The 15519-nt window shown below is 32.2% G+C and overlaps 2 protein-coding genes across 3 annotated transcripts; both read left to right on the forward strand.

Annotated features, from left to right (window-relative positions):
• The first annotated feature begins 627 nt into the window (after positions 1-627).
• On the forward strand, positions 628-1174 carry LOC111886394 (outer envelope membrane protein 7). Its single transcript, XM_023882630.2, has one exon. It carries the CDS (start codon positions 768-770, stop codon positions 1011-1013), a length of 246 nt encoding a protein of 81 aa, XP_023738398.1. The 5' UTR covers positions 628-767; the 3' UTR covers positions 1014-1174.
• Positions 1175-10499: 9325 nt separating this feature from the next.
• LOC111886411 (probable F-box protein At2g36090) lies at positions 10500-13257 on the forward strand. Of its 2 annotated transcripts, none has more exons than XM_023882654.3 (3): positions 10500-10840; positions 11527-12051; positions 12466-13257. In XM_023882654.3, exons 2-3 carry the CDS (start codon positions 11544-11546, stop codon positions 13044-13046), a joined length of 1089 nt encoding a protein of 362 aa, XP_023738422.1. In that variant the 5' UTR covers positions 10500-10840; positions 11527-11543; the 3' UTR covers positions 13047-13257. The 2 variants fall into 2 exon arrangements, with proteins under 2 accessions (XP_023738422.1, XP_023738421.1); XM_023882653.3 differs by having other exon boundaries at positions 10501-10840; positions 11507-12051.
• Positions 13258-15519: the final 2262 nt, after the last annotated feature.

The following is a 15519-nucleotide window of genomic DNA, read 5'->3' on the forward strand; positions in this document are numbered from 1 at the left end:
TCGCAGATAGAAAGCCATTTCGTAGATGGGACTATTCCATCTGCGAAATTCATGGTTAATTTTGCAACTTCGGTTTTTTTTTGCTATTTTTGTAATGTAATTAGTGTAAATGACTATTTTTGTTATTTTCTCTGTAATATATAGGCATACCTCAAGTCATATCAAATTGAGTATTTGAGTTATTAAGTCAAAGTGGTTTTAACTTTTAACCCTTAAATTTAGTAGCATGCAAATATGCAATGCATCTTTTGCACTCTCTACCGGTCGCAAACATCCATACATTGTGTTTTAGAAACAGGGGAGGAAAATGACTAATTGATAATCACACTTTCTGAATATCTAATGAATCATATAGCGATAATTTCATTAATTTGACAAATATACAAGGAATGGTATCACAAATTTCAAATTTCAATATAAAGATAATCTACAAAACGCATTTCAAGTTCATAGACACAAAAAGTGAGAAACAAAGTTTACATTTTATACCCCTGACATGTAATAAATCATATACTTTAACTTGTAAGGCTTTGGCACCGTATAAATTCAGTCTAACCCTAAACCCTCTTTACACTAGTAGAAGATAAACGTTTATAATACGGCCAATTTATTTGAGGCAGAGGTTATCTTATCTACCAAGGAAGCCTTGAATTTTATTGGTCAGTTTGCAGAAGAAACCAAAATTGGATGTTATATGGTCCCTAAATCGTTTCTATTTCAATCGAGATTTTAGTTTTAGAGAAGAATTATCGGAGATTCGATTCGACATGGCAAAGGGAGAATCAAAACCTTTGAAATCTGTTGTGGTGGTGTTAGGAGCCCTAGCTTTTGGTTGGGCGGCGATTGAGTTGGCTTTTAAACCTTGGCTCGACAAGGCTCGAGCCTCCATGGACAAGTCCGACCCTACTCGTGATCCTGACGACATCGATCTCGACGCCGGCGCTAAGGCGTCGTCGGATGAAATCGACCCTGCAGCTGCCTCCTCCTCCTCCTCAGCGGCCCCCTCTGATTGATTAATCCTGCCATCCAAAACTACCAATAAGTTGCTTATTCCCCTCTACATATTCCTACGAGTTAGATCTGATATTGTTTTTTATTGCTTCAAATTTCTGGATTGGTATAGATTTGAATCTGTGTTCTCTTAATTTGTTGAATCAAACTTATAGTTTTGAAATTTCGCATTAAGATTTTTAAACCCTGTTCGACGATTACGAATTGATAAAAATATCGGTGATATCAAACGAGCGTAAACAGAATCGATTCATCAAAATCATATGATATGATTTACATGCTTACCAATCTGTCTATGGAGTTAATGCAAGCATCCGGCAACAACCAAGCTGTTAATCATTATGTAAAGCATGTGTTGTGGCCGGCATAGGTCCATCCGGAGATCTATCTAATTCATTAATGAAGAAGATAATGATCCTTTAAAACAATGAACATGTATCATCACTTATTATCCATGCCCTACAATGGAACAACTCTTTTTATATGTTTGTTTCTTAGTTAATGAAAACTTACAAAAAAAAAAAACATAATCATAAAACACAAATCCAATGATACCCATAAGAATTGTTTGGTTTACATATTGAAAATGATTATTAAATGGTTTAAGAATCAACAATTTGGATATTTATCTTTGGATTTTGTTTAGTAGGATGCAATTGAATAATTAAAGATGGTAATGGTAATGGAATAGATCATCACATTTTATGTCATCTTTAGTGGACCCGATGAAATTGGGCATTCAAATATTTCTTTGTTATAAAAAAAAACAAAGTAAACTGAATCAAAATGATAAATAAAGAAAAATAATAGTAATAATTTATAATAGTAAATTTTAATTAAATAAAAATCCATTGTTAGATGATTTAGACAATATCCTTATTATTTATCTAGGTCATCAATTATATCCTTATTATTTATCTAGGTCATAAATTATATCTTTAAACTAGCAACTTAAAGCTTTTACAATTAACTTTAGTTTGACAATTCTTTAAACTTTAATACTAATCATTTTATGTAAATTAAGAGCCTTTTTAGTAAAAAAAATGATAAACTACACCGTCTGAGTAGTCCACGTCAATTTATCATAAAACTCAAGTGTTAGGTTAATTGTGAAACACTAGTAATAACCATCTGAACAGTCCACGTCAACATATCCTAAAACTCAAGAGTGAGGTTAATTGTGAAACACTAGTAGTATTTAAAATTATTAACGTAACTTTTGCAAACAAAAAAGAAAACATAATGGTCAACCTTTAGCATTGTGTAAAATATATTTTAACAATTATTTGAGATTGGTTATGTAGTTTTGTTAAAAGATACCACTTGAGTACAACTATGATATTCACCACATGTTTGGTGTATGTGTTTTAATTTTTGTGTGTTTTTTCATAGATAAGTAAAATGACAATTATACTATTTTTTTCCTTTTAACTAATTTTAATAATAATAACCCCCTCCCACACACTTGAATATCATAACACATTTGGATATTGTAGTACATTTTTGGATATGATGGCATACTTGGATATAATGGCACACTTGGATACGATGCACTACTCAAATATGATGGCGCTTTTTGGTATGGAGCATCTGATAGAAGATTGGAGCATCGAAGGAGGTGACATGTACTGGAGGTGCCACTTAATGATACATCAACAAGAGAATGACACCTCTAAGAAGTGTCATGCATAGGATGTGCCACTCAATAGCACCTTGAAGACGTTCAATGCACATGAGGTGTCACTCAATGTCACACTGATGTTTCGTCATGGCACCTCGACGTTGTGTCATAGAGTGATACATGGTGCCTTCAAGTAACAAGGTGTGCCATGCAATGACACCGGATGTGCCAGTGGTGGATTGTTGATGCCAATGCGATGTATCTCATGGGCCTATGGATTAATGGGCTTGGCCCATTAGGGTTTTAGGTCTGATTCCTAGTCTATAAATAAGGATGCATGCTAGTCTTTTGAAAGTGTCTTGAATCCTTAGTGAGTAGGTGAATCTCTATTGAATTGTACTTGTAATCTCTGTTTGAGAACTCAGTAAATAAAGAATACTCCCATCCTGCCCGTAAACATAGGCCAGCTTGACCGAACCACGTAAATATTGTGTCTTTGTGTGCTTTTGGTTTCGTGTTATAAACATTACTTCCCAACAAGGGTCATCAGATCTTGGCAAGTGGCATCAATTTTGTTCTTATTGTTGACAAGTGTCGTATGGTTTCCCTAACAAGTGTTAATGTTCTGTTGATTAAATATGACATCTTACAAGTTTGATTTGGAGAAATTTAACGGTCCAAATGATTTCACTTTATGGAAGGTGAAGATGAAGGCTCTTCTTGTTCAACAAGGATGTGAAGTGGCATTGGAAGGAGAAGCGAAACTGCCAAAGGACATGGCGGCTGAAAGGAATGTGGATATTATGGCAAGACCGCATAACCCTATTCTATTGAATTTGACAGGTGAAGTACCAAGAGAGGTCATGGATCAAACGAGTGTTGATGACCTTTGTAAATCAAACGCTGCTTCTGATAGAGCTTGTTCGTAAGAGAATTGTTCTAATATTTGTCACACAATTTCTCCCAAAGGTCATCAATACCCGTTTAATCCGTGACCTCTCCTGCCAAGGGTCACCAGATCTTGGCAAGTGGCATCAAATTTGCTCTTATTGTTGACAAGTGTTGTATGGTTTCCCTAACAAGTGTTGGTGTTCTGTTGATTGAATATGGCATCTTACAAGTTTGATTTGGAGAAATTTAATGGTTCAAATGATTTCACTTTATGGAAGTTGAAGATGAAGGCTCTTCTTGTTCTACAAGGATGTGAAGTGGCATTAGAAGGAGAAGCAAAACTGCCAAGGACATGGCGGCTGAAAGGAAGGTGGATATTCTGGCAAAACCGTATAGCCTATTCTGTTAAGTTTGACAGGTGAAGTACCGAGAGAGGTCATAGATCAAACGAGTGTTGATGGCCTTTGGGAGAAATTGTGTAACAAATATTAGAACAATTCTCTGACGAAAAGGCTCTATTAGAAGCAACATTTGTATACTCTTAAGCTGTCCGAAAGCACCCAAGTGAAGTATCATCTAGATAAATTCAATATGGTCATCTTAGATTTACAAGGTGTGAATGTAAACATTGAAGATGGAGATCAAGCACTTATCCTCTTATGTTCACTGCTGAATTCTTTTGAGAATTTTGTTGATACCATGTTGTATGGAAGAGCAACGATCGCTGTGAATGATGTGAAGGATTGTTTGATGTCCAAGGAACTGAAAAAGAAAAGGTTTCAATTGGAGAAGAAGTTTCCAGTTTCGGTTTGTTCGCAAGTAGAGGAAGAACATCAAATAGAGGTGAATGTAACAAAGGGAAGTTAAGTTTCGAATCTAATGCCAACATTAGATATTATAACTTTAAGGAAAAGGGGAACTTCAGAAGAGATTTTGCATTGCTGAAGAAAGGGAATAATTTGGTTTAATCAAGCAACAACTATAATGATGTTGTGGTTGAAGGACATTCTAATGAAGGGGATTATAGTGAATTTTGGACTATATGCACAATTAGTTATTTTGATGCTTGGATCTTGGATTATTGAGCATCTTATCATACGACATACAATCGTGACTGGTTCAACTCCTTTAAAGAGTGTAATGACATAGTCAAGATGGATGATGAATGAATGAGAGGATAAAAGGCAATGACATGGTGCAGATCAAGATGCACAATGACATGGTCAAGAAACTGGATTGATGGTTTGTCTCCAATCTTTGAAAGAACTTGATCTCTCTTGGCACTTTGACAAAGGATTGACTGAATTATTATGGAAAAAGTGGTTGGGTAAGAGTCTCCAAAGGTGTTCTTGTGGTTATGAAGGGGAGGATGAATCATGGGATTTATTCCTTAGAAGGTTGTACGATTGGAGGAGGTGGCGGTATCCTAATCATTGGATCAATGTGATGATAAAAGAAAGTTGTTGTATCATAAGTTGGGACATATGAACGAGAAGTGGTTGTTTAGTGGAGATGTAACTAGAAATGTTAAACATTGTGAAGCTTGTGTTCAAGAGATACAAGACAGGGTGAAGTTCAGTTTGGTTCAACACTCAAGTAAGGAGATCCTTCATTGTGTTCACTCAGACCTATGGGGTCCCTCTCCAGTGAAGTCTTATGGTGGATGTCAATACCTTTTGAATTTTATCGATGATTACTTAAGGAAGAACTTGGTGTACTTTTTGAAGAGAAAATATGAAGATGAAGTGTTTGGGTGGTTCAAGGAGTGGAAGACCATGGTTGAAAAATAGACCAGGAACCAAGTCAGGACACTCATAACAAAAAATAGGTTGGGGTTCTGCAAGGCTTCGTTTAACAGCTTTTGCAAAACAGAAGATGTATTGAGGCATCACATTATACTACAAGCATAATATCAAAGTGGAGTGGCATAACGTATGAACCAAAACTAGTGGAGCATGCTCAACGCATGCAATTATCCGCTAATTTATCGGAGTAATTATGGGCGGAAGCAGTCAACAATGCTTGTTATCTTTGTTATCTGATGAATAAATCTTCATCAAATGCAATTGATTGTAAGACTCCTTGAGAGGTGTGATCTGGGAAACCTTCTAATTATTTTCGTTTACAAATGTTTAGATTTTAGATGCCATGATTACGCTCATGTGGATGATGTTAAACTGGAGTCGAGGGGAATGAAGTGCATATTTCTATGATATGCATCTGGAGGGAAAGGTCATCGTATGTGGTGTATAAAAGAAAGAAAAACTCCAAAATTCGTTACCTTTTATTCTATTATGTGTAACCATAAAGGATGTGGTACAAGTGTTACGGGGAACGATCAGGGTGCTAGCCAGAAGGTGGAGTTTGCAACACAAACACCACACATATTTGTGAAAAATGAGGAACAGTAGGGGTGGCATGGAACAACATAGACGTGAGGAATCCCTTGAACAACCCGAGGAAGAAGTTTCTGGTGATGCTAATGTCAAGGAAGACAACTTGAAGAAGCTTCTAAAGAATGAATTTATGATGAACGATTTAGGAACCGGAAAGAAGAGAGTAGGGATGGAGAATTAGGTATTCGAAGGGATAAAAGAGAATGATGGTTATAGGTTTATCACTACATTGAGAAAGTCTTGATGTCAATGCGATGTATCTCAAGGATGAAGGTTAGATAAGCACTTGCATGGTGGATTGTGATTGGTTGACACCTTTCGTAGGCATATATATATATATATATATATATATATATATATATATATATATATATATATATATATATATATATATATATATAGGGGACGGTTCCCTTGAGATTAAAAAAAAATAGAGATCTTGAGATTGAACCTTAGCCACGTATTTCTTACTTGCCGCTCTAACGCTCCAGCGTACCGGCAGCAGCGGACTACGCCTAATCATAAATGATTATATGGCAGAGACATATAATCATATATGATTATGCATGTTTATACATATATGTTTAATCATAAATGATTATACATATATGTCTGTTCACAAACTGAGTAATCATATATGATTACGACAGTTGGTGGCAGAAAAGGTGGTGGTGACAAAGATAGTGGTGGTATAAATAACGGAGGTGACAGTGGTGGAGTCGGCTGGTGTCAGAGGTGGTGGTAGGGGTGGTGGCCGTGACGGTTATGGTGGTGGGGATGGTGGCGGAGGATAAAGGAATGGGCGGCGCTGTGTAATCGTTTATGATTATTCCAGACCTGCCGCGCCGGTACGCCGGAAGGTTATTGCGGCAGATGTGAAATACGTGGCTGAGATTGAATCTCGAGATCTCTATTTTATTTTTAATCTCAACGGAACCTACCTCTCTCTCTCTATACATATATATATATATATATATATATATATATATATATATATATATATATATATATATATATATATATATATATATATAATGTGGATGGACAACTATTGTTCGGACGTGCGGACAATGCTATTCTACGAGAATTATTAAGAGAATAAGTTGTTTTGTAATGCGAATACGTTAAACCTCACACAACTATCATCAGTTTCATGCATTCTCACTAATTCTTATTCATTTTTGTTCTCACGCATCGTTTTTCACTCATTTTCATTCTTACAGAATATGATTCAATAAACGTTCTGACAGAATGAGAATAATAAAAAAAAGTTCATAATAACCTTATAGACGATTTAATTAGTGAGAATATGTGATAATGACAATAATTATGTAAGATTGAACGTATTTACATTATCAAACAACATATTTTCTTTGTAATTCTCACATAATAACATTATCCACACGTCCGCACAATAGATGTCAATCCACATTTGAACCTAGCTCTCTCTCACTCGCTCACTCTCCCCCCCCCTCTCGCTCGCTCTCTCTCTCTCTCTCTCTCTCTCTCTCTCTCTCTATATATATATATATATATATATATATATATATATATATATATATATATTAGTGGACTTGGTCCATTTGGGTTTTAGGTTTGATCCCTTGTCTAGAAATAGGGATGCTTGCTAGTCATTTTTAAGTGCCTTTTGTATACTTATTGAATATGACGAATCTCTTGTAATTAATTTGGTGTATTATAGAGTACATAGTATCCTATGTTAATAACATGTACCTTCAAATCAAAACCATTCATTTCTTTTAATACAAGAGACAAGAAGTAGTCATACATTCATACATTATTTATAGTTTACATTTAATCCTAACCCTATATATATATATATATATATATATATATATATATATATATATATATATATATATATATATATATATGCACAAAATTATCCCTAATCTTACATCTTACATACTTATAAAGCTTGTATTTTCCCTTGAATGCCATGCATTTGAAACCCCCCACAATAATTTGCTAAAACCTCATGCATTTGAAACCCCCAAACCTTTTCACCTTCTTAATAATTAATCACACATAATCAATGGTAATTCATATGAGATAATAATTTGCTAAAACCTCATGCATTTGTATGGTATTAGAACATGTTTGAGTTTTTGGGTTTTAGACTTTAGTAAATGGGTAATCCGTTTGATACGTTGGATTTGAAGGTATCTTATTCGAATTACCTAAAACAAGAGATAAATTAATAATATATGCTCATGCATGTTTTGTACAAGCCCCAATCAAAATACAATATATCATGATCATATAATTAAGTGTGTCTTTTATTCCATTTTTGGCTTTATAACAAAAGTTTGTTTACGTGGCGAAGAAAGAAAACTTAAAGATGAATATTTAGGTTGGATGTTTATATAAGATTTTTTTTAAATATAATATATATATATATATATATATATATATATATATATATATATATATATATATATAGAGAGAGAGAGAGAGAGAGAGAGAGAGACACACACACACAAATGTGTGTCAAATACAGGCCATCACAAATTTAATGTTATAAACTACCATATAACTCAAAGTGGTTTTCCAAATATAATGTTTATACTATAATATAATATATTAGAAGAATACTATATAGTAGACGAATCTCACATGTTGAACATAAATTTAATTGCATAGATAATATATTATAATCATATTTCATTTAAAATATGTTAGGGTCATTTGGTTATTACATTGTTGTATTAGGCACTATAGTCTCATATATTTTGAATGACTCTTACAAATATGATGTCCGTAATTTGAATATAACGTAATATCTTATGATGTTTATTGAATGATATTATGTTTGATTGAGCACTTGGTAATTGGAATCAACTTTATTATAGTTAAAAATTTTGGCTCCGTTTTTTCTTTTTCATTAGTTCTAGAATATGATTATTTATATTAACTTAAAATATGTCACTATCTTAAAATAGATTGAGAATGAGATTTTTTATATTTACTTAAAATACGACACCATTTTCTATTCAATAGTAAACTAACAAAAGTCGTTAAATATGTATTTTTATAAGGTTCAACATAAATAGACGACCACAAATGAGAATCCATATCTAATCAATTATCAATTAATTACATTAGATACTAATGTGTACATCAAAATTACATTTAAAATTTTAAACTAATAATAAAAAATTTCATTATTTATTATGATAAAAAATCTGTAAATCAAAAAATATACATGTTATTTAATCGCATACAAGTTTTATGTATGACTTATTCACAACACATTAAACCATATATAACCATATTAAACTACATAATTATCCCACTACGCAGCGCGCGTGCATTTTGTCACTTGTAATCCTTTTATTCATTATGACACATGTCATTTTATGGTAAGTTTAGACTAAATTATATTCATGTGTCATTTTATGGTTGTTTTTTTCCATTTTATTAAATTTCATATAATAATTAAATGTAATGATAAATATATATATATATATATATGCAACTCATTAACGTCATTTTCCTTATAATTTTTAATTTTCTAAATTAAATCCAATTGTTTTAGTTGTTTATTTATTTAAATTATTAGTTTAAATTTAAAAGGTAAATAAACATTTCAATTTTAATAATTAAATATTTTATTTTGATCTTATAAATTTAAAATTTCTAAATTATTAGATTTTCATGTTTGTTTATTTCTTTTAATAAACTCATGTAATACATAAGTGTCACAACTAGTAAACAATATATATAAATCATAAAAGCTGGAAGCTAATTTGTGCACAATAATTTTTTTTATATACAACAATTTGTGTTTTATAAAATTATACATTTTGCTTTAAAAAATTATATTGTATAATTTTATAAAACACATAGAATTATATATATATAAAATATTATATAGGAAATAACTTCCGATCCTAGAAACTAAATTAAACCGCGGTTTAAACCAATCACCAAAACGGTTTTTACATTGGTAATTAACCAATGGGAGAATTTCATATATGCCCTTCTTAAATATCAAAATATCATATTTACCCAGCTTAATTTCTAAATATCATATTTACCCTTCATAAAATTTCTAAATATCATATTTACCATTCATAAAATTTCAAAATATCATATATGTCATTTTTAAACAATAAAATATCATATATGCACTTCTTAAATATCAAAATATCATATATGTACTTTTTAAACATCAAAATATCAATGGTAATATATTAATATCTAAAATATCATTCATCTACAACATAATCAACAAAAAAAACTAAACAATCAAAATATACATTCCATAGAGAGGGTTGAAGATGAATATTTTTGTTTGTCAAGATGACGACATTCCAACAATTTAGAAGTTCACATTCCATTATCGTATGGATAATATCGTTAAAATTTTTAATTATTATAGTAATTTTAAGTTATGAAAAATGATTATAAATATTAAAAATATTATAAAAGAAGATTTGGGCAAATATGATATTTTGAAGGTTTATGAAAGATAAATATAATATTAAAAAGTTAAGCCGTACAAATACGATATTTTGAAGTTGAAGAGTTCCCTTAACAGGTAACCATGAAGCCACAAAAGCTTCTAGAAGCTTTGTCTGCGGGGCTCCACAGAGATGCCGGTAGGCGGTATGTATACATACATCTTGGTCAGTGTTTCTATCTTTGTTGCCGTCAAGTATCAATCGTCTTGAATGTCCAAACACCAATCACACCGTTCGTCGTTGGCCCAAACTCGATTAAAGCCTCACTCATCACTCTTTTCACTCCCAAATTCTTACATCAAATTGGGTGACCTAAATTTTCGGACTTGGGTCCAAATTTGATCATCAGATCCCCGGAGTGGTGTTATTTTTTTTTGTCCCCCTCTCGACCATCTTGATATTCCGATCAAGGTTCACATGGGTTTCTTCTGAAGGTGCGTTCTCTTATAATTTTGTCAAGCTTTGATCTTTTTCGAGATTTGGGTGTGGGTTTGTAACTATTTTCAGTTCGCATGACTGTATTGTTGTTTGTAGATCGTTTTCGTTGTCAAGATTCTAGTGCTAGTTGTATTCTAGAGGTGTAATTAGCGTGACTGTAGTCATGCTGGGTGTGGTTAAAATCGCTATTATATTGATCCTAAATGAGCTGAAAATTATAATCATAATCAGTTTTAACCAAATTGAGGTCTCAGTGATTGGTTTGAGTTTGCAAAAAATTGAAGTAAAAGAAGGTACATTTCATATCAAAGGATTCTTACGGATGAATGCACAAGACTTGTTATTTGTTGTAATGCCATGTGAAACCTTTTCTTGATAAATGTTACTTCTTTCAAATTTTGGAGTGGTAGTACATTGGGCATACCACTACAGATACACAATTCATATATGATATATGTATTTTATTTCAATTAGAAACATCTTGTTTATCAATACGCCACACTTAAAACAAAAACAAAAACGGGTGTTTGTATGTGCAGTGCTGAAGTGAATAGTGATTGTTGCTACTTGAAGAATTAGAATCTAATAATAACACATGTGTCTTAATAATTAGCTTTCTTACGACTTGTTATTCGCTTTTTGAATCTAATTATTTTTGATAGATGAACTACAAAAATGTCAGTGGCACAAATTGAAAATATGGGCACATTAAGCAGTGATCTCTTCTATGACATACTAAGACGCCTCGATGGTGCGACCCTAGCAAGCGCATCATGTGCATGTGCAGCATTTAGTTCCATGTCAAAAGAAGAAAGGTTATGGGAAGATGTATGTTCTTCAATGTGGCCTTCAACAAAAAGAGATGATGTCAAAAACCTGATATTATCAATTGGAGGGTTTAAAAAATTCTATGGAGATTGTTTCCCTCTTATTGTAAACAAGGAGGTTCCCGAGTTTAGATGGAGTGATTATCCCGAGTATACCGAAGAACTAACTGAAGCCGAATATTATGGGGATTTTGATGAGTTTGAAAATGTTTCGCCTTCTGATTTTGTTTCGATGGTGGATATTAAATATAAAGATAAAATAATCTGCTCGAAGGTTATTTGGGGCATACCGAATGCAAATGGTTTTGATGGTTGGTTTTCTAATTGTCCGTTCCGGATCGATTTGTTTGACTTCACGGGTCAAGGCGATGACCACACGGGTATGCTTGCCTTTTTCTCATTATCGAAACCAACATACTTACATTTCTTTCTTTACCGATAACGCTTATCTACTATATTTCTCACCTATAATTGCAATGTACTTGCATTTTGCTACCAATATAGGCATTGTTATGAGTAACAAGTTGTAACTACGTTGCTATTATAATGCTGTGAAATTTTTTATATACAAAACTAAAAAACAAACATACTAAGAGCTCGTTACAACCACCCAAATAAGTTTATCATAAAAAAACATCTTCTAGTTATTTTTTGAAAAATAAAATTATGATTGAATAAAATAATATTGTGAAATTATGAAAGAATAAGTGTGTTTTGTTGAGAGGTTACATAAGTAAATTTCACCGAGTTAATCCGTGATGAATAATAGTATAAACTTGAAATGAATGAATCAGGTGGAGTTACTCTTTCTGTTACGGATGGATTGCCTGTGGTAACCTCAATGGAAAGAGAGAGAAAAGACGGGAAACTTTGGAAACAGCTTTGCGATGGAATCAGGCTGAGTTGGATAGTGGTCAACACAAAAGTCAAACAAGCAGCCAATTTATCAAGCTGGAGTCCGTTGACCGGTCAAAGACACTGGCCCACAGACAAAGATTTCATGCTCAGATTCGGGTCGATCCTCCCAGCCAAAGACATTCTTCCATGTCAGATGGTGGAATGCATCCTCGCCATGAAGTTTCAGGTGACCGGTGGGGCCCACACGACCCTGAAACTGACCGAACTTTGTATGCAGTTAGAAGACATGGAAGGTGCGCATGTTAATGGGAGGAACAGTTTGCTTGTGCTTAAACAAGGGTTGAGGTGTGATAGAAGCAAGAATTATAGCTTGGCGCTTGAGTCTTGTTATTTGTATTCCAAAGCTCAGAGTGAGATTAAAGAAGAAAAGCTGCGATATGAAAGTTGGTTGGATCGATTGTGGATTTTTGGTGGCATCACCACGTTTTTCGCCTTCTTATGTTGCTATTTCATGTGAACTCCGAGGTTTGTTGATTGGGATTTCTTTTTGTTATAAATTCAAAATTTTATTCTTTTCATAGGATAGGATTTATCCCGCTTTTTAATAACTTCTTGGGGTTTATTGGTAGTGTAAGAAAGATAATATATACCTTCATTAAAAGGGATAATGTCACTTATATATAGGACCGACTATTTTGTATGTATCCAAAAAATTATTCCTTTTTGCACGCGATAGCTGATAACTTCAATTTTTTGTTATGAATTTGGTATGTGAATTTTGCGAATTTGTTTTTGTTTAATGTTTAACTAGGTTTTTAAAAAAATAAATATGAAATTGTTACAATTTGAAAAGTTTGAATTTATAAGAAAAATGAGAATTTTTTTGATTATTATTAAAATTAATGAAGCTTTATATATATATATATATATATATATATATATATATATATATATATATATATATATATATATATTACCTTACATATTAAATGTGAAATTTTAATTTAATAAAATGAAAAATACAATAAAATGACATGTGTCCAAATGAAGGAGAAGATGACATGTGGCAAAAAACATTAGTTTATTAGAGTAGATTGTTTATACAACTTTTTTCTGAAAATTCTCAGTGTATATATAACTTCCTTTTTTTTTTTTTTTTTTTTACAATTCATTTTTTAAATAAATGCTTTTTATAGCTTTTTATCTTTTCTTATAACCATCTTTAGAACTAAAAAAAACGTTTCTACAAACTTGTTTTATGAATTCGTTTGTAAAAGAATTTAGAAAAAATATGAATTTTTAAAAAATTATAAAAACGAGTTTGAAAAAATGAAGTTATTAAAATGGTTATAAAACATGACTTTTTGGATAAATACAAAGTTCTAAGTTGTTTAGCATGGTTATAAAAGGTGACTTTTTTACATGAATACAAAATTCTTAACTATCATAACATGTTTTATGTTTACTTAAACTAGCAACCTACTTTAATTTCTTCAAATGCTATAAACGGATAAGCCTATAACAATCACTGACTTTTGAAACCTGTTATCTTTCTTATTTATGGTTATATGTCACTCACGTCATTTAATATTTAAATTTTATTGATTCTGACTGGACGCCGTCCATTGGCGACTTATGATGTGGCACATGTTTTAACACGTAAGCATAGTAACCGAGAGAAAATATCATTAATGCCTTAATGGTGATGATCGTGAAAAAGGTGAAATTATGTTAAACAAACTTTAAAATCTGTTAAAAATAGGGACTCAGAAAGTTTGTTAAAGGAAAGGAAGGTGGTTATTTTATTTTATTTTTTCTATAAAATTATACATGCGCATCCCCCGTTGATTTTGTGGTTGAGAAAACATAGGAAGCAAAACATAATGATTGGTATGTAATGTTGTTAAAATATAAATATATATATTATAATAGGCCAGGCCAGCAAGTACAATTTTCTTAATGGTTTGTACACGTTGTTGTGTTAATGTGTTATATTTTCTGGCATACTAAAATGAAAAAAAATAAAATAAAAAAATAAATAAAAGATATATAGATTCGGCCAGTTGGGCAAGTTTAGAGGTAAGACGAACGACCCTTATTGCCCAACCTGAGAGCGGACAGCTAATGCATTCCACTTATTGAACAGGGTTCTATGGTCGGTCCGTGAACACAACAACAATAACAAATAACCTCTTTCCCTGTAAAAAAAATGAGATAAAGGGTAGATAAGATGGTAGGCAGTCGAAATCAATGTTTTAAAAATCGGTTGGAACCTGCTGGTCGAACTGAAAAAGGGATTGGTTCAACTAGCATCGGTTTTATGTCTATTTCTGAATCATAAGACAAATAAACTATAGTTTTTTTTAATAAAAACCCATGATAAATATTATAAATTTTTTTAATGCATTTTTTGTTTCCTTATTGTACTTTATTTTATTTTTGATGTACGTAAATTGATGTAAACTTACGGTTATATGTTTTTAATGTATTAGGATTGATTTTCGACTTGTATTTAAGAGTATTTTTAATGTTGAAACTTGTAGATATCTATGTATGTGTAGGAAAATAGAAAAAACAGATGAAAATTATAAAAACCGATTGAACAGACAGACGAACCGGTTAAACCGATCACCATACCGGTTCAACTAAAAAACCAATTTTTAAAACATTAAATAAGACATGTCACAAACAAAAAGGAAAAAGAAGAACTGGGAAAAGGCAAAATGTTTGTTTGTCGAAAAAGATATCATGTGTATTAAACATCAGACCATCGTCAAGCAAGACAAACAAGATAGATTAATTGTTTAACATGTTAGAGGGTATGGAGCGGAAAATGAGTGAGGGAACATTTCCCTCACCTTAGAACACCATACCGAGGCTGAGGAAAGATGAGTGCGGGAAAAGAGTGAGGGGAACATATCCCTCACTCTCTCTCCTCGTGTAATTGGTTGGTTTTTTTTCTAGTTTTTTTTAATATTTATTAAATATTA

Source organism: Lactuca sativa, chromosome 9, assembly GCF_002870075.4.
Source record: "Lactuca sativa cultivar Salinas chromosome 9, Lsat_Salinas_v11, whole genome shotgun sequence".
Classification (NCBI taxonomy): Eukaryota; Viridiplantae; Streptophyta; class Magnoliopsida; order Asterales; family Asteraceae; genus Lactuca; species Lactuca sativa.

What these genes read in the sequence shown, in the direction of transcription:
- LOC111886394 (XM_023882630.2), top strand. Translation starts at nt 768, where the DNA reads ATGGCAAAGGGAGAATCAAAACCTTTGAAATCTGTTGTGGTGGTGTTA.
- LOC111886411 (XM_023882653.3), top strand. Translation starts at nt 11,520, where the DNA reads ATGTCAGTGGCACAAATTGAAAATATGGGCACATTAAGCAGTGATCTC. An exon ending in TCAAGGCGATGACCACACGG is followed by an intron (nt 12,052 to 12,465) that starts GTATGCTTGCCT and finishes TGAATGAATCAG; the next exon opens with GTGGAGTTACTCTTTCTGTT.